General features: G+C 48.8%; 2 protein-coding genes across 10 annotated transcripts in view; both read right to left on the reverse strand.

Annotated features, from left to right (window-relative positions):
• The window catches only part of LOC116958752 (GA-binding protein alpha chain-like), a 14,243-nt gene extending 11,942 nt beyond the window's left edge, over nucleotides 1–2,301 (reverse strand). Inside the window, exon 1 of the mRNA XM_076057482.1 lies at nucleotides 2,038–2,301. Within this exon, the coding sequence (XP_075913597.1) occupies nucleotides 2,038–2,301 (264 nt within the window). The remainder of the gene's footprint in view (nucleotides 1–2,037) is intronic.
• Nucleotides 2,302–2,524: 223 nt separating this feature from the next.
• Nucleotides 2,525–24,883, reverse strand: LOC116958753 (GA-binding protein alpha chain-like). Of its 9 annotated transcripts, none has more exons than XM_076057401.1 (7): nucleotides 24,782–24,870; nucleotides 22,193–22,273; nucleotides 19,692–19,827; nucleotides 18,314–18,398; nucleotides 12,039–12,125; nucleotides 5,050–5,069; nucleotides 2,525–2,750 (listed from the first exon to the last, which is right to left on the reverse strand). In XM_076057401.1, the coding sequence occupies exons 2-7, from the start codon at nucleotides 22,267–22,269 to the stop codon at nucleotides 2,655–2,657; spliced, it is 501 nt and encodes a 166-aa protein (XP_075913516.1). In that variant the 5' UTR covers nucleotides 22,270–22,273; nucleotides 24,782–24,870; the 3' UTR covers nucleotides 2,525–2,654. The 9 variants fall into 9 exon arrangements, with proteins under 9 accessions (XP_075913516.1, XP_075913515.1, XP_075913517.1 ...); XM_076057400.1 differs by lacking the exon at nucleotides 5,050–5,069 and adding an exon at nucleotides 8,689–8,708; XM_076057399.1 differs by lacking the exon at nucleotides 2,525–2,750 and adding an exon at nucleotides 3,486–3,645.
• Between the last annotated feature and the right edge of the window lie 471 nt (nucleotides 24,884–25,354).

Genomic DNA, 25,354 nt, shown 5'->3' on the forward strand with positions numbered 1-25,354 from the left:
GAGATGCAGGGGGAGATGGAGGGGAGATGGAGGGGAGATGGAGGGGGAGATGGAGGGGGAGATGGGGGGGGAGATGGAGGGGAGATGCAGGGAGGGGGAGATGGGGGGAGGGAGATGAAGATGAGAGGGGGAGATGGAGGGGGAGATGGAGGGGGAGATGGGGGAGAGGGGAGATGGGGGGGAGATGGAGGGGGAGATGGGGGGGAGATGGAGGGGGAGATGGAGGGGAGATGGGGGGGAGATGGGGGGGGAGATGGAGGGGAGATGGAGGGGGAGATGGAGGGGAGATGGAGGGGAGATGGAGGGGGAGATGGAGGGGAGATGAGGGGGAGATGGAGGGGAGATGAGGGGGAGATGGGGGGGAGATGGGGGGGAGATGGAGGGGAGATGGGGGGGAGATGGGGGGGAGATGGGGGGGGAGATGGAGGGGAGATGGAGGGGGAGATGGAGGGGAGATGAGGGGGAGATGGGGGGGAGATGGAGGGGGAGATGGAGGGGGAGATGGAGGGGAGATGGAGGGGAAATGGAGGGGGAGATGGAGGGGAGATGGAGGGGAGATGGGGGGGAGATGGAGGGGGAGTGAGGGGGAGATGGAGGGGGAGATGGAGGGGAGATGGGGGGGAGAGGGGGGGGAGATGGGGGGGAGATGGGGGGGAGATGGAGGGGGAGATGGGGGGGAGATGGAGGGGGAGATGGAGGGGAGATGGAGGGGGAGATGGAGGGGAGATGGGGGGGAGATGGAGGGGGAGATGGGGGAGATGGGGGGGAGATGGAGGGGAGATGGGGGGAGATGGGGGGGGAGATGGGGGGGAGATGGAGGGGGAGATGGAGGGGAGATGTATACAGTGTAGTAGTGTATAGTGTAGTGTATAGTGTAGTAGTGTATAGTGTAGTAGTGTATAGTGTAGTAGTGTATAGTGTAGTAGTATATAGTGTAGTAGTGTATAGTGTAGTAGTATATAGTGTAGTAGTGTATAGTGTAGTGTAGTAGTGTATAGTGTAGTAGTGTATAGTGTAGTGTATAGTGTAGTAGTGTATAGTGTAGTAGTATATAGTGTAGTAGTGTATAGTGTAGTAGTGTATAGTGTAGTAGTGTATAGTGTAGTAGTGTATAGTGTAGTAGTGTATAGTGTAGTAGTGTATAGTGTAGTGTAGTAGTGTATAGTGTAGTGTAGTAGTGTATAGTGTAGTATATAGTGTAGTAGTGTATAGTGTAGTGTATAGTGTAGTAGTGTATAGTGTAGTAGTATATAGTGTAGTAGTGTATAGTGTAGTAGTGTATAGTGTAGTAGTGTATAGTGTAGTAGTGTAGTGTATAGTGTAGTGTATAGTGTAGTGTATAGTGTAGTGTATAGTGTAGTAGTGTATAGTGTAGTAGTATATAGTGTAGTAGTGTATAGTGTAGTGTATAGTGTAGTAGTGTATAGTGTAGTAGTATATAGTGTAGTAGTGTATAGTGTAGTAGTGTATAGTGTAGTAGTGTATAGTGTAGTGTATAGTGTAGTGTATAGTGTAGTAGTGTATAGTGTAGAGTGTAGTGTATAGTGTAGTAGTGTATAGTGTAGTGTAGTAGTGTAAAGTGTAGTGTAGTAGTGTATAGTGTAGTGTATAGTGTAGTGTATAGTGTAGTGTATAGTGTAGTGTATAGTGTAGTAGTGTATAGTGTGTAGTGTATAGTGTGTAGTGTATAGTGTAGTGTATAGTGTAGTAGTGTATAGTGTAGTAGTGTATAGTGTATAGTGTAGTAGTGTGTAGTGTAGTAGTGTGTAGTGTAGTAGTGTATAGTGTAGTGTATAGTGTAGTAGTGTATAGTGTAGTAGTGTATAGTGTAGTAGTGTATAGTGTAGTAGTGTATAGTGTAGTAGTGTATAGTGTAGTAGTGTATAGTGTAGTAGTGTATAGTGTAGTAGTGTATAGTGCAGTAGTGTATAGTGTAGTGTAGTAGTGTATAGTGTAGTGTATAGTGTAGTAGTGTATAGTGTAGCGGGTGTACAGTGGGTGTACAGTGCGGTGTAGCCGGTGTACAGTGTGGCGTACAGTGTAGCTGGTCTGCAGTGTGGTGTACAGTGCGGTGTGCTGTGCGGTGCACAGTGCGGCGTACGGTGCGGCGTACAGTGCTGCGTACAGTGCGGCGTACAGTGCGGTGTACAGTGTACCGAAGGGGATGCCCTCTCGCTCCTGCTCCGAGCGAAAGCCCTCCAGGGCGGCGGCCCAGCGGGTGACCTGCTCAGAAGCCTCGTCACTGGACGCCAGGGAGACAGCCTTGCCTCCCTCCACTGTGATCACCTGTGTGGCTGTCATGTCCTCTAGGGAGAGAGACACAGAGTGAGACACACACACACAGAGACAGCCTTGCCTCCCTCCACCGTGATCACCTGTGTGGCTGTCATGTCCTCTAGGGAGACACACACAGAGACAGCCTTGCCTCCCTCCACCGTGATCACCTGAGTGGCTGTCATGTCCTCTACACACAGACACACACAGACACACACACAGAGACACACACAGAGTGAGACACACAGAGACACACACAGAGACAGCCTTGCCTCCCTCCACCGTGATCACCTGTGTGGCTGTCATGTCCTCTAGGGAGAGAGACACACACAGAGACACACACAGAGACACAGACAGAGCCTTGCCTCCCTCCACTGTGATCAGCCCTCCAGGGCGGCGGCCCAGCGGGTGACCTGCTCAGAAGCCTCGTCACTGGACGCCAGGGAGACAGCCTTGCCTCCCTCCACCGTGATCACCTGTGTGGCTGTCATGTCCTCTAGGGAGTGAGACACACACACAGAGACAGCCTTGCCTCCCTCCACCGTGATCACCTGTGTGGCTGTCATGTCCTCTAGGGAGAGACAGAGACACACAGTGACACACACACAGAGACAGCCTTGCCTCCCTCCACCGTGATCACCTGTGTGGCTGTCATGTCCTCTAGGGAGAGAGACACACACACAGACACACACACACACAGAGCCTTGCCTCCCTCCACCGTGATCACCTGTGTGGCTGTCATGTCCTCTAGGGAGAGAGACACACACACAGACACACACACAGACAGAGCCTTGCCTCCCTCCACTGTGATCACCTGAGTGGCTGTCATGTCCTCTAGGGAGACACACAGAGTGACACACACAGAGACACAGACAGAGCCTTGCCTCCCTCCACCGTGATCACCTGTGTGGCTGTCATGTCCTCTAGGGAGACACACACAGAGACACACACAGAGACACAGACAGAGCCTTGCCTCCCTCCACTGTGATCACCTGAGTGGCTGTCATGTCCTCTAGGGAGACACACACACAGAGACACACACAGAGACAGCCTTGCCTCCCTCCACTGTGATCACCTGTGTGGCTGTCATGTCCTCTAGGGAGACACACACACAGAGACACACACAGACAGAGCCTTGCCTCCCTCCACTGTGATCACCTGTGTGGCTGTCATGTCCTCTAGGGAGACACACACACACACAGAGACACACACAGAGACACACACAGAGACACAGACACAGAGACACAGACAGAGCCTTGCCTCCCTCCACTGTGATCAGCCCTCCAGGGCGGCGGCCCAGCGGGTGACCTGCTCAGAAGCTTCGTCACTGGCCGCCAGGGAGACAGCCTTGCCTCCCTCCACTGTGATCACCTGTGTGGCTGTCATGTCCTCTAGGGAGACACACACAGTGACACAGTGACACACACACAGAGACAGCCTTGCCTCCCTCCACCGTGATCACCTGTGTGGCTGTCATGTCCTCTAGGGAGACACACACAGAGTGAGACACACACACAGAGACACACACACAGAGACACAGCCTTGCCTCCCTCCACCGTGATCACCTGTGTGGCTGTCATGTCCTCTAGGGAGACACAGAGACACACAGTGACACACACACAGAGACAGCCTTGCCTCCCTCCACTGTGATCACCTGTGTGGCTGTCATGTCCTCTAGGGAGAGAGACACACACAGACACAGCCTTGCCTCCCTCCACTGTGATCACCTGTGTGGCTGTCATGTCCTCTAGGGAGAGAGACACACACACAGAGACACACACAGACAGAGCCTTGCCTCCCTCCACTGTGATCACCTGAGTGGCTGTCATGTCCTCTAGGGACAGACACACACACAGAGACACAGACACAGACACACACAGAGACACACACACAGACACACAGACACAGCCTTGCCTCCCTCCACCGTGATCACCTGTGTGGCTGTCATGTCCTCTAGGGAGAGACAGAGACACACACACAGAGACACACACACACACAGAGACACAGACAGAGCCTTGCCTCCCTCCACTGTGATCACCTGTGTGGCTGTCATGTCCTCTAGGGAGAGAGACACACACAGAGACACACACAGAGACACAGACAGAGCCTTGCCTCCCTCCACTGTGATCACCTGTGTGGCTGTCATGTCCTCTAGGGAGAGAGACACACACACAGACACACACACAGACACACACACACAGAGACAGCCTTGCCTCCCTCCACTGTGATCACCTGAGTGGCTGTCATGTCCTCTACACACACACAGAGACACACACACACACACAGAGACACACACACACAGAGACAGCCTTGCCTCCCTCCACTGTGATCACCTGAGTGGCTGTCATGTCCTCTAGGGAGACACACACAGAGACACACACACAGAGACAGCCTTGCCTCCCTCCACCGTGATCACCTGAGTGGCTGTCATGTCCTCTACACACACAGTGACACACACACAGAGACACACACACAGTGACACACACACAGAGACACACACACAGTGACACACAGAGACAGCCTTGCCTCCCTCCACTGTGATCACCTGTGTGGCTGTCATGTCCTCTAGGGAGACACACACACAGAGTGACACACACACACAGAGTGAGACACACAGAGACACACAAACACACAGAGACACACACAGAGACACACACACAGACAGAGCCTTGCCTCCCTCCACTGTGATCACCTGTGTGGCTGTCATGTCCTCTAGGGAGACACACACACAGAGACACACACAGAGACAGCCTTGCCTCCCTCCACTGTGATCACCTGAGTGGCTGTCATGTCCTCTAGGGAGACACAGAGACACACAGAGACACACACAGAGACACACACAGAGTGAGACACACAGAGACACAGACACACACAGAGAGACACACACACAGAGACACACACAGACACACACACAGACAGAGCCTTGCCTCCCTCCACTGTGATCACCTGAGTGGCTGTCATGTCCTCTACACACACACAGAGACACACACACAGTGACACACACACAGAGACACACACACAGTGACACACACACAGAGACACACACACAGAGACACAGTGACACACACACACACAGAGTGACACACACACACAGACACACAGACAGAGACACACACAGACACAAACAGAGACAGCCTTGCCTCCCTCCACTGTGATCACCTGAGTGGCTGTCATGTCCTCTAGGGAGACACACACACAGAGTGAGACACACACAGAGTGAGACACACACAGAGTGAGACACACACACACACACAGACACAGTGACACACACACAGAGACACACACAGACACACACACAGAGACAGCCTTGCCTCCCTCCACTGTGATCACCTGTGTGGCTGTCATGTCCTCTACACACACAGTGACACACACACAGTGACACACACACAGAGTGAGACACACACACACACACAGACACAGTGACACACACACAGAGACACACACAGACACACACACAGACACAGCCTTGCCTCCCTCCACCGTGATCACCTGTGTGGCTGTCATGTCCTCTAGAGAGACACACAGAGTGACACACAGAGACACACACAGTGACACACACACAGACACACAAACAGAGACAGCCTTGCCTCCCTCCACCGTGATCACCTGTGTGGCTGTCATGTCCTCTAGGGAGACACACACACAGAGACACACACACAGAGTGAGACACACACAGAGTGAGACACACACAGAGTGAGACACACACACACAGACACAGTGACACACACACAGAGACACACACAGACACACACACAGAGACAGCCTTGCCTCCCTCCACCGTGATCACCTGAGTGGCTGTCATGTCCTCTAGGGAGACACAGAGACACACACACAGAGACACACACAGACACACACAGTGACACACACAGAGTGAGACACACAGAGACACACACAGAGACACACACAGAGTGAGACACACAGAGACACACACACACAGACACAGCCTTGCCTCCCTCCACCGTGATCACCTGAGTGGCTGTCATGTCCTCTAGGGAGAGAGACACACACACAGAGAGACAGAGACACACACAGAGACACACACACACAGAGACACACACAGAGACACACACAGACACACACACAGACACACACACAGACACACACAGACACAGACAGAGCCTTGCCTCCCTCCACTGTGATCACCTGTGTGGCTGTCATGTCCTCTAGGGAGACACAGAGACACAGAGTGAGACAGAGAGACACACACACACACACAGAGATACACACAGACACACACACAGAGACAGCCTTGCCTCCCTCCACCGTGATCACCTGAGTGGCTGTCATGTCCTCTAGGGAGACACAGAGACACACACACAGAGACACACACAGACACACACAGTGACACACACAGAGTGAGACACACAGAGACACACACAGAGACACACACAGAGTGAGACACACAGAGACACACACACACAGACACAGCCTTGCCTCCCTCCACCGTGATCACCTGAGTGGCTGTCATGTCCTCTAGGGAGAGAGACACACACACAGAGAGACAGAGACACACACAGAGACACACACACACAGAGACACACACAGAGACACACACAGACACACACACAGACACACACACAGACACACACAGACACAGACAGAGCCTTGCCTCCCTCCACTGTGATCACCTGTGTGGCTGTCATGTCCTCTAGGGAGACACAGAGACACAGAGTGAGACAGAGAGACACACACACACACACAGAGATACACACAGACACACACAGAGACAGCCTTGCCTCCCTCCACTGTGATCACCTGTGTGGCTGTCATGTCCTCTACACACACACAGAGACACACACAGAGAGACACACACAGAGTGAGACACACAGAGACACACAAACACACAGAGACACACACAGAGACACACACACAGAGACAGCCTTGCCTCCCTCCACTGTGATCACCTGAGTGGCTGTCATGTCCTCTAGGGAGACACACACACAGAGTGAGACACACACAGAGTGAGACACACACAGAGTGAGACACACACACACACACAGACACAGTGACACACACACAGAGACACACACAGACACACACACAGAGACAGCCTTGCCTCCCTCCACTGTGATCACCTGTGTGGCTGTCATGTCCTCTAGGGAGACACACACACACAGTGACACACACAGAGTGAGACACACAGAGTGACACACACACAGAGACACACACACAGACACACACACAGAGACAGCCTTGCCTCCCTCCACTGTGATCACCTGTGTGGCTGTCATGTCCTCTAGGGAGACACACACACAGAGTGAGACACACACAGAGTGAGACACACACAGAGTGAGACACACACACACACACAGACACAGTGACACACACACAGAGACACACACAGACACACACACAGAGACAGCCTTGCCTCCCTCCACCGTGATCACCTGTGTGGCTGTCATGTCCTCTAGGGAGACACACACAGACACAGTGACACACACACAGAGACACACACAGAGACAGAGACACACACACACAGAGACAGAGACACAGACACACACACAGAGACAGCCTTGCCTCCCTCCACTGTGATCACCTGAGTGGCTGTCATGTCCTCTACACACACACAGTGACACACAGAGTGAGACACACACACAGACACACACACACAGAGACACACACACAGACACACACACAGAGTGAGACACACACACAGAGTGAGACACACAGAGACACACAGACACAGACACACACACACAGACACAGCCTTGCCTCCCTCCACCGTGATCACCTGAGTGGCTGTCATGTCCTCTAGACACACAGTGAGACAGAGAGACACACAGAGTGACACACACACAGAGACTTACACAGAGTGAGACACACACACACAGAGACAGCCTTGCCTCCCTCCACCGTGATCACCTGAGTGGCTGTCATGTCCTCTAGGGAGAGACACAGACAGTGAGACAAACAGAGTGAGACACACAGACAGAGAGAGACACACACACACACACAGAGACACACACAGAGACACACACACAGTGACACACACACAGAGACAGCCTTGCCTCCCTCCACCGTGATCACCTGTGTGGCTGTCATGTCCTCTAGGGAGAGAGACACACACACACAGACACACACACACAGAGACACAGAGACACACACAGAGACAGCCTTGCCTCCCTCCACCGTGATCACCTGAGTGGCTGTCATGTCCTCTAGGGAGAGACACAGACAGTGAGACAAACAGAGTGAGACACACAGACAGAGAGAGACACACACACACACACAGAGACACACACAGAGACACACACACAGTGACACACACACAGAGACAGCCTTGCCTCCCTCCACCGTGATCACCTGTGTGGCTGTCATGTCCTCTAGGGAGAGAGACACACACACACAGACACACACACACAGAGACACAGAGACACACACAGAGACAGCCTTGCCTCCCTCCACCGTGATCACCTGAGTGGCTGTCATGTCCTCTAGGGAGAGACACAGACAGTGAGACAAACAGAGTGAGACACACAGACAGAGAGAGACACACACAGTGAGACACACACACAGAGACACACACAGAGACACACACACAGTGAGACACACACACAGAGTGAGACACACACACAGAGACAGCCTTGCCTCCCTCCACCGTGATCACCTGTGTGGCTGTCATGTCCTCTAGGGAGAGAGACACACACACACACAGTGACACACACACACACACAGAGACACACAGAGACACACACACACACAGACACAGCCTTGCCTCCCTCCACCGTGATCACCTGTGTGGCTGTCATGTCCTCTAGAGAAACAGAGACACAGACAGTGAGACACACACAGACACACACAGTGACACACACAGTGACACAGACACACACAGTGACACACACAGTGACACACACAGAGACACACACAGAGCCTTGCCTCCCTCCACCGTGATCACCTGTGTGGCTGTCATGTCCTCTACACACACACAGAGACACAGACACACACAGACACACACAGTGACACACACATAGACACAGAGACACAGACAGAGCCTTGCCTCCCTCCACCGTGATCACCTGTGTGGCTGTCATGTCCTCTAGGGAGAGACACACACAGAGTGACACACACAGACACAGAGACACACACAGAGTGAGACAGACAGAGTGAGACACACAGAGTGAGACACAGAGACACACACACAGAGACACACACACAGAGACACACACACACAGACAGAGCCTTGCCTCCCTCCACCGTGATCACCTGTGTGGCTGTCATGTCCTCTACAGAAACACACACAGTGAGACACACACAGAGACACACACACAGAGACAGACACACACACAGTGTGAGACACACACAGAGTGACACACACAGAGAGACACAGAGTGAGACACACACAGAGTGAGACACACACAGAGTGAGACACACAGAGACACACACACACAGAGACATACACACAGAGACACACACAGAGACACACACAGAGACATACACACAGAGACACACACAGAGTGAGACACACAGAGACACACACACAGAGACACACACAGAGACACACAGAGACACACACACACAGAGACACTACTATCACTACAGTGATACTATTACAGTGATACTACTATCACTACAGTGATACTATTATCACTACAGTGATACTACTATCACTACAGTGATACTATTATCACTACAGTGATACTATTACAGTGATACTACTATCGCTACAGTGATACTATCACTACAGTGATACTACTATCACTACAGTGATACTATTACAGGGATACTACTATTACTACAGTGATATTACTATCACTAGTGATATTACAGTGATACTATTACAGTGATACTACTATCACTACAGTGATACTATCACTACAGTGATACTATTACAGTGATACTACTATCACTACAATGATACTATTATCACTACAGTGATACTATTATCACTACAGTGATACTATAACAGTGATACTACTATCACTACAGTGATACTATCACTACAGTGATACTATTACAGTGATACTACTATCACTACAATGATACTATTATCACTACAGTGATACTATTATCACTACAGTGATACTATTACAGTGATACTACTATCACTACAGTGATACTACTATCACTACAGTGATACTACTATCACTACAGTGATACTATTACAGTGATACTATTACAGTGATACTACTATCACTACAGTGATACTATTACAGTAATACTACTATAGTGATACTATCACTACAGTGATACTACTATCACTACAGTGATACTATTACAGGGATACTACTATTACTACAGTGATACTACTATCACTAGTGATATTACAGTGATACTATTACAGTGATACTACTATCACTACAGTGATACTATTACAGTGATACTATTACAGTGTTACTACTATCACTACAGTGATACTATCACTACAGTGATACTATCACTACAGTGATACTACTATCACTACAGTGATACTATTACAGTGATACTATTATCACTACAGTGATACTATCACTACAGTGATACTACTATCACTACAGTGATACTACCACTACAGTGATACTACTATCACTACAGTGATACTACTATCACTACAGTGATACTATTATCACTACAGTGATACTATTACAGTGATACTACTATCACTACAGTGATACTATTATCACTACAGTGATACTATTATCACTACAGTGATACTATTACAGTGATACTACTATCACTACAGTGATACTACTATCACTACAGTGATACTACTATCACTACAGTGATACTATTATCACTACAGTGATACTACTATCACTACAGTGATACTATTACAGTGATACTACTATCACTACAGTGATACTACCACTACAGTGATACTACTATCACTACAGTGATACTATTATCACTACAGTGATACTATTACAGTGATACTACTATCGCTACAGTGATACTATCACTACAGTGATACTACTATCACTACAGTGATACTATTACAGTGATACTATTACAGTGATACTACTATCACTACAGTGATACTATTACAGTGATATTATTACAGTGATATTATCACTACAGTGATACTATAACAGTGATACTACTATCACTACAGTGATACTATCACTACAGTGATACTATTACAGTGATACTACTATCACTACAATGATACTACTATCACTACAGTGATACTATTATCACTACAGTGATACTATTACAGTGATACTACTATCACTACAGTGATACTACTATCACTACAGTGATACTACTATCACTACAGTGATACTACTACAGTGATACTATTACAGTGATACTATTACAGTGATACTACTATCACTACAATGATACTATTATCACTACAGTGATACTATTATCACTACAGTGATACTATTATCACTACAGTGATACTATTACAGTGATACTACTATCACTACAGTGATACTACTATCACTACAGTGATACTACTATCACTACAGTGATACTATTACAGTGATACTATTACAGTGATACTATTACAGTGTTACTACTATCACTACAGTGATACTATTACAGTGATACTATTACAGTGATACTATCAGTGATACTATTACAGTGATACTACTATCACTACAGTGATACTATTACAGTGATACTATCACTACAGTGATACCATTACAGTGATACTATCACTACAGTGATACTATCACTACAGTGATACTATCACTACAGTGATACTATCACTACAGTGATACTATTACAGTGATACTATTACAGTGCTACTACTACAGCTACAGTGTTATAGAGTTGTTATTATTATAATAATATTTGAGGCGATTGATCATCAGGGGCATCGTGTTAGTCAGCAGACTCACCGTGATGTGCTGCATCCGGATCAATCACCACCTCGACAGTCTCAACAGGCTTGATGATCTCAAGGATGTTCAGCCTGGGTTCAACGCCTGGACATGGAGAGACAGCGAGAGACAGAGAGAGACAGAGAGAGACAGAGAGAGACAGAGACAGAGACAGAGAGACAGAGAGAGAGACAGAGAGACAGAGAGAGAGAGACAGAGAGAGACAGAGACAGAGAGAGACAGAGAGACAGTGAGAGAGAGACAGAGAGACAGAGAGACAGAGAGAGAGAGAGACAGAGAGATAGAGAGAGAGAGACAGAGAGACAGAGAGAGGCTCTGCTACACCCTGAGTCTCCGCTACACCCTGAGTGTCTGCTACACCCTGAGTCTCTAGACTATGAGTCTCTACTACATCCTGAGACTCTACTACACCCTTAGTCTCTACAACACCCTGAGTCTCTGCTACACCCTGAGGCTCTACTACACCCTGAGTCTCTGCTACACCCTGAGGCTCTACTACACCCTGAGTCTCTGCTACACCCTGAGGCTCTACTACACCCTGAGTCTCTACGACACCCTGAGTCTCTACTACACCCTGAGTCTCTACTACACCCTGAGTCTCTAGACTGTGAGTCTCTACTACACCCTGAGTCTCTACTACACCCTGAGTCTCTGCTACACCTCGAGGCTCTGCTACACCCTGAGTCTCTAGACTATGAGACTCTACTACATCCTGAGACTCTACTACACCCTGAGTCTCTACTACACCCTGAGGCTCTACTACACCCTGAGTCTCTACGACACCCTGAGTCTCTACTACACCCTGAGTCTCTACTACACCCTGAGTCTCTACTACACCCTGAGTCTCTATTACACCCTGAGTCTCTACTCCACCCTGAGTCTCTACTACACCCTGAGGCTCTGCTACACCCTGAGTCTCTACTACACCCTGAGTCTCTACTACACCCTGAGTCTCTACTACACCCTGAGTCTCTACTACACCCTGAGTCTCTGCTACACCCTGAGTCTCTACTACACCCTGAGTCTCTGCTACACCCTGAGTCTCTGCTACACCCCGAGTCTCTACTACACCCCGAGTCTCTACTACACCCCGAGTCTCTACTACACCCTGAGTCTCTAGACTATGAGTCTCTACTACACCCTGAGTCTCTGCTACACCCTGAGTCTCTGCTACACCCTGAGTCTCTACTACACCCTGAGTCTCCACTACAACCTGAGTCTCTACCACACCCTGAGTCTCTGCTACAGCCTGAGTCTCTACTACACCCTGAGTCTCTGCTACACCCTGAGTCTCTGCTACACCCTGAGTCTCTACTACACCCTGAGTCTCTACTACACCCTGAGTCTCTACTACACCCTGAGTCTCTGCTACACCCTGAGTCTCTACTACACCCTGAGTCTCTACTACAACCTGAGTCTCTAGACTATGAGACTCTACTACACCCTGAGTCTCTGCTACACCCTGAGTCTCTACTACACCCTGAGTCTCTACTACACCCTGAGTCTCTAGACTATGAGTCTCTACTACACCCTGAGTCTCTGCTACACCCCGAGTCTCTGCTACACCCTGAGTCTCTAGACTATGAGTCTCTACTACACCCTGAGTCTCTGCTACACCCTGAGTCTCTGCTACACCCTGAGTCTCTACTACACCCTGAGTCTCCACTACAACCTGAGTCTCTACCACACCCTGAGTCTCTGCTACACCCTGAGTCTCTAGACTATGAGTCTCTGCTACACCCTGAGTCTCTGCTACACCCTGAGGCTCTGCTACACCCTGAGTCTCTACTACAACCTGAGTCTCTAGACTATGAGACTCTACTACACCCTGAGTCTCTGCTACACCCTGAGTCTCTACTACACCCTGAGTCTCTACTACACCCTGAGTCTCTAGACTATGAGTCTCTACTACACCCTGAGTCTCTGCTACACCCTGAGTCTCTACTACACCCTGAGTCTCTACTACACCCTGAGTCTCTAGACTATGAGTCTCTACTACACCCTGAGTCTCTGCTACACCCCGAGTCTCTACTACACCCTGAGTCTCTGCTACACCCTGAGTCTCTGCTACACCCTGAGTCGCTACTACACCCTGAGTCTCTACTACACCCTTAGTCTCTACTATACCCCGAGTCTCTGCTACACCCTGAGTCTCTGCTACACCCTGAGTCTCTACTACAACCTGAGTCTCTAGACTACGAGTCTCTACTACACCCTGAGTCTCTACTACACCCTGAGTCTCTGCTACACCCTGAGTCGCTACTACACCCTGAGTCTCTACTACACCCTTAGTCTCTACTATACCCCGAGTCTCTGCTACACCCTGAGTCTCTGCTACACCCTGAGTCTCTACTACAACCTGAGTCTCTAGACTACGAGTCTCTACTACACCCTGAGTCTCTACTACACCCTGAGTCTCTAGACTACGAGTCTCTACTACACCCTGAGTCTCTAGACTACGAGTCTCTACTACACCCTGAGTCTCTACTACACCCTGAGTCTCTACTACACCCCGAGTCTCTACTACACCCTGAGTCTCCACTACAACCTGAGTCTCTACCACACCCTGAGTCTCTGCTACACCCTGAGTCTCTGCTACACCCTGAGTCTCTGCTACACCCTGAGTCTCTAGACTATGAGTCTCTACTACACCCTGAGTCTCTACTACACCCTGAGTCTCTACTACACCCTGAGTCTCTACTACACCCTGAGTCTCTACTACACCCTGAGTCTCTACTACACCCTGAGTCTCTAGACTATGAGTCTCTACTACAACCTGAGTCTCTGCTACACCCTGAGTCTCTGTTACACCCTGAGTCTCTGCTACACCCTGAGTCTCTACTACACCCTGAGTCTCTACTACAACCTGAGTCTCTACTACACCCTGAGTCTCTACTACACCCTGAGTCTCTACTACAACCTGAGTCTCTACTACACCCTGAGTCTCTACTACACCCTGAGTCTCTGTTACACCCTGAGTCTCTGCTACACCCTGAGTCTCTACTACACCCTGAGTCTCTACTAGACCCTGAGTCTCTAGACTATGAGTCTCTACTACACCCTGAGTCTCTACTACACCCTGAGTCTCTAGACTATGAGTCTCTACTACACCCTGAGTCTCTACTACAACCTGAGTCTCTACTACACCCTGAGTCTCTACTACACCCTGAGTCTCTACTACACCCTGAGTCTCTACTACACCCTGAGTCTCTAGACCCTGAGTCTCTACTACACCCTGAGTCTCTACTACACCCTGAATCTCCCCTACTACACCCTGAGTCTCTACTACACCCTGAATCTCTGCTACACCCTGAGTCTCTGCTACACCATGAGTCTCTGCTACACCCTGAGTCTCTACTACACCCTGAGTCTCTATACCCTGAGTCTCTACTACACCCTGAGTCTCTACTACACCCTGAGTCTCTATACCCTGAGTCTCTACTACACCCTGAGTCTCTACTACACCCTGAATCTCCCCTACTACACCCTGAGTCTCTACTACACCCTGAGTCTCTGCTACACCCTGAGTCTCTGCTACACCGTGAGTCTCTGCTACACCCTGAGTCTCTGCTACACCCTGAGTCTCTACTACACCCTGAGTCTCTGCTACATCTTGAGTCTCTGCTACACCCTGAGTCTCTGCTACACCGAGTCTCTGCTACACCCTGAGTCTCTACTACACCCTGAGTCTCTGCTACACCCTGAGTCTCTGCTACACCCTGAGTCTCTAGACTATGAGTCTCTACTACACCCTGAGTCTCTACTACACCCTGAGACTCTACTACACCCTGAGTCTCTACTACACCCTGAGTCTCTACTAGACCCTGAGTCTCTACTACATCCTGAGTCTCTACTACACCCTGAGTCTCTAGACTATGAGTCTCTACTACACCCTGAGTCTCTACTACACCCTGAGTCTCTAGACTATGAGTCTCTACTACACCCTGAGTCTCTACTACACCCTGAGTCTCTGCTTCACCCTGAGTCTCTACTACACCCTGAGTCTCTACTACACCCTGAGTCTCTAGACTATGAGTCTCTACTACACCCTGAGTCTCTGCTACACCCTGAGTCTCTGCTACACCCTGAGTCTCTACTATACCCTGAGTCTCTAGACTATGAGTCTCTACTACAACCTGAGTCTCTAGACTATGAGTCTCTACTACGCCCTGAGTCTCTACTACACCCTGAGTCTGTACTACACCCTGAGTCTCTACTACACCCTGAGTCTCTACTACAACCTGAGTCTCTACTACAACCTGAGTCTCTACTACACCCTGAGTCTCTACTACACCCTGAGTCTCTGCTACACCCTGAGTCTCTACTACACCCTGAGTCTCTACTACACCCTGAGTCTCTGCTACACCCTGAGTCTCTACTACACCCTGAGTCTCTGCTACACCCTGAGTCTCTACTACAACCTGAGTCTCTACTACACCCTGAGTCTCTGCTACACCCTGAGTCTCTGCTACACCCTGAGGCTCTGCTACACCCTGAGTCTCTGCTACACCCTGAGTCTCTACTACACCCTGAGTCTCTGCTACACCCTGAGTCTCTACCACACCCTGAGTCTCTGCTACACCCTGAGTCTCTACTACACCCTGAGTCTCTGCTACACCCTGAGTCTCTGCTACACCCTGAGTCTCTACTACACCCTGAGTCTCTACTACACCCTGAGTCTCTACTACACCCTGAGTCTCTACTACACCCTGAGTCTCTGCTACACCCTGAGTCTCTACTACACCCTGAGTCTCTACTACACCCTGAGTCTCTGCTACACCCTGTGTCTCTACTACACCCTGAGTCTCTACTACACCCTGAGTCTCTACTACACCCTGAGTCTCTACTACACCCTGAGTCTCTACTACACCCTGAGTCTCTGCTACACCCTGAGCCTCTACTACACCGTGAGTCTCTACTACACCCTGAGTCTCTACTACACCCTGAGTCTCTGCTACACCCTGAGTCTCTACTACACCCTGAGTCTCTACTACAACCTGAGTCTCTAGACTACGAGTCTCTACTACACCCTGAGTCTCTACTACACCCTGAGTCTCTACTACACCCTGAGTCTCTACTACACCCTGAGTCTCTACTACACCCCGAGTCTCTACTACACCCCGAGTCTCTACTACACCCTGAGTCTCTAGACTACGAGTCTCTACTACACCCTGAGTCTCTACTACACCCTGAGTCTCTACTACACCCTGAGTCTCTACTACACCCTGAGTCTCTACTACACCCTGAGTCTCTACTACACCCTGAGTCTCTACTTCACCCTGAGTCTCTACTAGACCCTGAGTCTCTACTACACCCTGAGTCTCTACTACACCCTGAGTCTCTACTACACCCTGAGTCTCTGCTACACCCTGAGTCTCTACTACAACCTGAGTCTCTAGACTATGAGTCTCTACTACACCCTGAGTCTCTGCTACACCCTGAGTCGCTACTACACCCTGAGTCTCTACTACACCCTTAGTCTCTACTATACCCCGAGTCTCTGCTACACCCTGAGTCTCTGCTACACCCTGAGTCTCTACTACAACCTGAGTCTCTAGACTACGAGTCTCTACTACACCCTGAGTCTCTACTACACCCTGAGTCTCTACTACACCCTGAGTCTCTACTACACCCTGAGTCTCTACTACACCCCGAGTCTCTACTACACCCCGAGTCTCTACTACACCCTGAGTCTCTAGACTACGAGTCTCTACTACACCCTGAGTCTCTACTACACCCTGAGTCTCTACTACACCCTGAGTCTCTACTACACCCTGAGTCTCTACTACACCCTGAGTCTCTACTACACCCTGAGTCTCTGCTACACCCTGAGTCTCTACTACACCCTGAGTCTCTACTACACCCTGAGTCTCTGCTACACCCTGAGTCTCTGCTACACCCTGAGTCTCTACTACACCCTGAGTCTCTGCTACACCCTGAGTCTCTACTACACCCTGAGTCTCTACTACACCCTGAGTCTCTGCTACACCCTGAGTCTCTACTACACCCTGAGTCTCTACTACAACCTGAGTCTCTAGACTATGAGTCTCTGCTACACCCTGAGTCTCTACTACACCCTGAGTCTCTAGACTATGAGTCTCTGCTACACCCTGAGTCTCTGCTACACCCTGAGTCTCTGCTACACCCCGAGTCTCTACTACACCCTGAGTCTCTGCTACACCCTGAGTCTCTACTACACCCTGAGTCTCTACTACACCCTGAGTTTCTACTAGACAGTGAGACATGGTCTACCCGTGTGGTGGGTCTCAGACCTTGTCTGGATATGACTTGGACGCTTAGCTGGACCATCCCATCTGTCTTCACCCCTTGGTCAAAGAGACTCCGTCCTGGGTCCAACTACACACACACGGCAGGCAGAGGAGGAGAGAGACACGGGGGGGAGGGGGAGAGACACTACACTATACACTACACTATATACTACTACACTACTACACTATACACTACTACACTACACTATAAACTACTACACTATACACTACTACACTACACACTACTACACTATACACTACTACACTATACACTACTACACTATACACTACTACACTATACACTACACACTACTACACTACACTATACACTACTACACTACACTATACACTACTACACTATAAACTACTACACTACACTATACACTACTACACTATACACTACTACACTATAAACTACTACACTACACTATACACTACTACACTATACACTACTACACTATAAACTACTACACTACACTATACACTACTACACTACTACACTATAAACTACTACACTACACTGTACACTATACACTACACTATACACTACTACACTATACACTACACACTACTACACTACACACTACTACACTACACACTACTACACTACACTACACACTACTACACTACACACTACTACACTATACACTACTACACTATACACTACTAACACTATACACTACTACACTATACACTACTACACTATACACTACTACACTATACACTACTACACTATACACTACACTATACACTACTACACTATACACTACTACACTATACACAACTACACTATACACTACTACACTACACTATACACTACTACACTACACACTACTACACTATACACTACTACACTATACACTACTACACTATACACTACTACACTATACACTACTACACTATACACTACTACACTATACACTACTACACTACTACACTATACACTACTACACTATACACTACTAAACTATACACTACTACACTATACACTACTACACTACTACACTACACTATACACTACTACACTACACTATACACTACTACACTACACTATACACTACTACACTATAAACTACTACACTACACTATACACTACTACACTATAAACTACTACACTACACTGTACACTATACACTACACTATACACTACTACACTACTACACTATAAACTACTACACTACACTGTACACTATACACTACACTATACACTACTACACTATACTATACACACTACTACACTACACTATACACTACTACACTACACACTACTACACTACACTATACACTACTACACTATACACTACTACACTATACACCACTACACCATACACCACTACACTATACACTACAACAGAGTGGTGGGTGGGCAAACAGAGGCAACCTGGATGTCCTGCAGACAGATGTGGTGGTTTTCGAGTGAGCATTGCAGCCGAGGTTCCAGAAGCTTCTTGAGGTTCTCGATGGGCTCCCCGATGTCAATGGACTGGCTCACAAACTCCGCCACCTGCCCACACAGACTGGGGGTGGGGGGAGGGGCATGGGCAGAGGGGGAGGGGCATAGAGGAGGGGGGAGGGGCATAGAGAAAGGGGGAGGGGCACAGAGAGGGGAGAGGGGCACAGAGAGGGGGGAGGGGCATAGAGGAGGGGGAGGGGCATAGAGGAGGGGGAGGGGTACAGAGAGGGGGGAGGAGCACAGAGAGGGGGGAGGGGCATAGAGGGGAGGGGCACAGAGGGGAGGGGCACAGAGGGGAGGGGCACAGAGGAGGGGGAGGGGCACAGAGGGGGGAGGGGCACAGAGGGGGGGGAGGGGCACAGAGAGGGGGGAGGGGCAAAGAGGGGAGGGGCACAGAGGGGGGGGAGGGGCACAGAGGGGGGAGGGGCACAGAGAGGGGGAGGGGCACAGAGAGGGGGAGGGGCACAGAGAGGGGGAGGGGCACAGAGAGGGGGAGGGGCACAGAGGGGGGGGAGGGGCACAGAGGAGGGGGAGGGGCACAGAGAGGGGGGAGGGGCATAGAGAAAGGGGGAGGGGCACAGAGAGGGGAGAGGGGCACAGAGAGGGGAGAGGGGCACAGAGAGGGGGGAGGGGCACAGAGAGGGGGGAGGGGCACAGAGGGGGCGGGGCATGGGGGGTAACGGCCATTGTGATACCCACAGACACGGCCATTGTGATACCCACAGACACGACCATTGTGATACCCACAGACACGGCCATTGTGATACCCACAGACACGACCATTGTGATACCCACAGACACGGCCGTTGTGATACCCACAGACACGGCCGTTGTGATACCCACAGACACGACCATTGTGACACCCACAGACACGACCATTGTGATACCCACAGACACGGCCATTGTGATACCCACAGACACGGCAATCGTGATACCCACAGACACGGCCATTGTGATACCCACAGACACGGCCATTGTGATACCCACAGACACGGCCATTGTGATACCCACAGACACGACCAACGTGATACCCACAGACACGGCCATTGTGATACCCACAGACACGGCCATTGTGATACCCACAGACACGGCCATCGTGATACCCACAGACACGACCATTGTGATACCCACAGACACGGCCATTGTGATACCCACAGACACGGCCGTTGTGATACCCACAGACACGGCCATCGTGATACCCACAGACACGGCAATCGTGACACCCACAGACACGGCCATTGTGATACCTACAGACACGGCCATTGTGACACCCACAGACACGGCCACTGTGATACCCACAGACACGGCCATCGTGATACCCACAGACACGACCATCGTGATACCCACAGACACGACCATTGTGATACCCACAGACACGGCCATTTAGGTACCCACAGACACGGCCATTGTGATACCCACAGACACGGCCATCGTGATACCCACAGACACGGCCATTGTGATACCCACAGACACGGCCATTATGATACCCACAGACACGGCCATTATGATACCCACAGACACGGCCATTGTGATACCCACAGACACGACCATTGTGATACCCACAGACACGGCAATTGTGATACCCACAGACACGGCCATTGTGATACCCACAGACACGGCCACTGTGATACCCACAGACACGACCACTGTGATACCCACAGACACGACCATTGTGATACCCACAGACACGGCCATTGTGATACCCACAGACACGGCCATTGTGATACCCACAGACACGGCCATTGTGATACCCACAGACACGGCCACTGTGATACCCACAGACACGACCATTGTGATACCCACAGACACGACCACTGTGATACCCACAGACACGGCCATTGTGATACCCACAGACACGGCAATCGTGATACCCACAGACACGACCATTGTGATACCCACAGACACGGCCACTGTGATACCCACAGACACGGCCATTGTGATACCCACAGACACGGCAATCGTGATACCCACAGACACGGCCATTGTGATACCCACAGACACGGCCGTTGTGATACCCACAGACACGGCCATCGTGATACCCACAGACACGGCCATTGTGATACCCACAGACACGGCAATCGTGATACCCACAGACACGGCCATTGTGATACCCACAGACACGACCACTGTGACACCCACAGACACGGCCACTGTGATACCCACAGACACGGCCATTGTGATACCCACAGACACGACCATTGTGACACCCACAGACACGGCAATCGTGATACCCACAGACACGGACATCGTGATACCCACAGACACGGCCATTGTGATACCCACAGACACGACCACTGTGACACCCACAGACACGGCCATTGTGATACCCACAGACACGACCATTGTGATACCCACAGACACGGCAATCGTGATACCCACAGACACGACCACTGTGATACCCACAGACACGGCCATTGTGATAAACTCACCTGTCATCAGCACAGACTTGCTTCTGCACGGCCTCAATCTCAATCTCGATGATGTCATCCGAGCAACGCTTCGTCATGATCCTGGTACAATGAAGACAGACAGTGGCTAATCAAAGTGACTAACCACGTGGTACAATAAAGACAGACAGTGACTAATCAAAGTGACTAACCACGTGGTATAATAAAGACAGACAGTGACTAATCAAAGCGACTAACCACGTGGTACAATAAAGACAGACAGTGGCTAATCAAAGTGACTAACCACGTGGTACAATAAAGACAGACAGTGACTAATCAAACACAACCACGTGGTACAATAAAGACAGACAGTGTCTAATCAAAGTGACTAACCACGTGGTACAATAGACAGACAGTGGCTAATCAAAGTGACTAACCACGTGGTACAATAAAGACAGACAGTGACTAATCAAAGTGACTAACCACGTGGTACAATAAAGACAGACAGTGGCTAATCAAAGTGACTAACCACGTGGTACAATAAAGACAGACAGTGACTAATCAAAGCGACTAACCACGTGGTACAATAAAGACAGACAGTGACTAATCAAAGTGACTAACCACGTGGTACAATAAAGACAGACAGTGACTAATCAAAGTGACTAACCACGTGGTACAATAAAGACAGACAGTGACTAATCAAAGTGACTAACCACGTGGTACAATAAAGACAGACAGTGACTAATCAAAGTGACTAACCACGTGGTACAATAAAGACAGACAGTGACTAATCAAAGTGACTAACCACGTGGTACAATAAAGACAGACAGTGACTAATCAAAGTGACTACCACGTGGTACAATAAAGACAGACAGTGACTAATCAAAGTGACTAACCACGTGGTACAATAAAGACAGACAGTGACTAATCAAAGTGACTAACCACGTGGTACAATAAAGACAGACAGTGACTAATCAAAGTGACCAACCACGTGGTACAATAAAGACAGACAGTGACTAATCAAAGTGACTAACCACGTGGTACAATAAAGACAGACAGTGACTAATCAAAGTGACTAACCACGTGGTACAATAAAGACAGACAGTGACTAATCAAAGTGACTAACCACGTGGTACAATAAAGACAGACAGTGACTAATCAAAGTGACTAACCACGTGGTACAATAAAGACAGACAGTGACTAATCAAAGTGACTACCACGTGGTACAATAAAGATAGTGACTAATCAAAGTGACTAACCACGTGGTACAATAAAGACAGACAGTGACTAATCAAAGTGACTAACTACGTGGTACAATAAAGACAGACAGTGACTAATCAAAGTGACTAACCACGTGGTACAATAAAGACAGACAGTGACTAATCAAAGTGACTACCACGTGGTACAATAAAGACAGACAGTGACTAATCAAAGTGACTAACCACGTGGTACAATAAAGACAGTGACTAATCAAAGTGACTACCACGTGGTACAATAAAGACAGACAGTGACTAACCAAAGTGACTACCACGTGGTACAATAAAGACAGACAGTGACTAATTAAAGTGACTAACCACGTGGTACAATAAAGACAGACAGTGACTAATCAAAGTGACTACCACGTGGTACAATAAAGACAGACAGTGACTAATCAAAGTGACTACCACGTGGTACAATAAAGACAGACAGTGACTAATCAAAGTGACTAACCACGTACGTGGTACAATAAAGACAGACAGTGACTAATCAGTGACCCCTAAATAGTTTAAATGTTAGACAGTGATTAAACGTTACAACTACATAGTTTAAATAAAGTTAGACAGCGATTAAACGTTACAACTACTTAGTTTAAATAAAGTTAGACAGTAACTAAACGTTACAACTACTTAGTTTAAATAAAGTTAGACAGTGATTAAACGTTACAACTACTTAGTTTAAATGTTAGACAGTGATTCAACGTTACAACTATATAGTTTAAATAAAGTTAGACAGTAACTAAACGTTACAACTACTTAGTTTAAATGTTAGACAGTGATTAAACGTTACTACATAGTTTAAGTAAAGTTAGACAGCGATTAAACGTTACTACATAGTTTAAAGTTAAAGTGACTACGTAGTTAGACCGTGACTGACTAACGTGACATAGTTTAAACGTTAGACTATGAATTCTTTAAATTATATAAGTTACATATCTAACTTATATGATTTATGATTCGCCTAACGCAATAGCCGTCACGTACAATTTAACAAATCAAAAACCCTCGCTAACACAGATATAAGACACCACCACGGCACAGAACTGACATTTAAAAGCGTCACCGCTATCAAGAGTTAGCTACTAAAAATTATATGCGATTAAAACGATTATCGAATGCTATCAAATTTAACGATAAACAAACACTCGCCTAGTGTAGGCCTCAGGCCTTAGGCCTCAGGCTCCAACCATCGGAAACCACCACAGCGATAGCGGCGAGAGAATAGCGAATAAAAATTATTCGCTTCGCGCGGAGAGACGTGGCATGGGGGTGTAGGTAAAGAAAGGTTGTTGTTATAAACCCAGCTCGGCGTTAATAAAAAATAAAAATTGTTAAGTTTTTAATTTATTTTTAAATTGGCGGGAAGGAAACTCACGGTGAGGAGGCGGAGATTGGGGCGGGGCGATGGTTCAACTTCCGGCGGATGTGATGTCATTGAGTGGGGGTGGGTGATAGGGGGGGTCTCTATGGGTCACTGTGGGTCACTGTGGGTCTCTATGAGTATGGATGTCTGTGTGTCTCTATGGGTCTCTGTGTGTCTCTATGGGTCTCTACGAGAATGGGTCTCTGTGGGTCTCTGTGTGTCTCTGTAGGTCTCTGTGGGTCTCTATGGGTCTCTGTGTGTCTCTGTGGGTCTCTATGAGTATGGGTCTCTGTGGGTCTCTGTGTGTCTCTGTGGGTCTCTATGGGTCTCTATGAGTCTCTATGTGTCTCTATGGGTCTCTGTGGGTCTCTATGAGTATGGATGTCTGTGGGTCTCTGTGGGTCTCTATGAGTATGGATGTCTGTGGGTCTCTGTGGGTCTCTGTGGGTCTCTGTGGGTCTCTGTGTGTCTCTGTAGGTCTCTGTGGGTCTCTATGGGTCTCTGTGTGTCTCTGTGGGTCTCTATGAGTATGGGTCTCTGTGGGTCTCTGTGTGTCTCTGTGGGTCTCTGTGTTTCTCTATGTGT

The sequence above is a fragment of the Petromyzon marinus genome, chromosome 82 (assembly GCF_048934315.1).
Source record: "Petromyzon marinus isolate PM22_M1 ecotype Great Lakes invasive population chromosome 82, UKy_Petmar_22M1.pri1.0, whole genome shotgun sequence".
Lineage (NCBI taxonomy): Eukaryota > Metazoa > Chordata > Hyperoartia > Petromyzontiformes > Petromyzontidae > Petromyzon > Petromyzon marinus.

What these genes read in the sequence shown, in the direction of transcription:
- LOC116958753 (XM_076057395.1), bottom strand. Translation starts at nt 22,269, where the DNA reads ATGACGAAGCGTTGCTCGGATGACATCATCGAGATTGAGATTGAGGCC. An exon ending in TCTGTCTGCAGGACATCCAG is followed by an intron (nt 18,399 to 19,691) that starts GTTGCCTCTGTT and finishes GTGTGTGTGTAG; the next exon opens with TTGGACCCAGGACGGAGTCT. An exon ending in CCAAGTCATATCCAGACAAG is followed by an intron (nt 12,126 to 18,313) that starts GTCTGAGACCCA and finishes CTCCATGTCCAG; the next exon opens with GCGTTGAACCCAGGCTGAAC.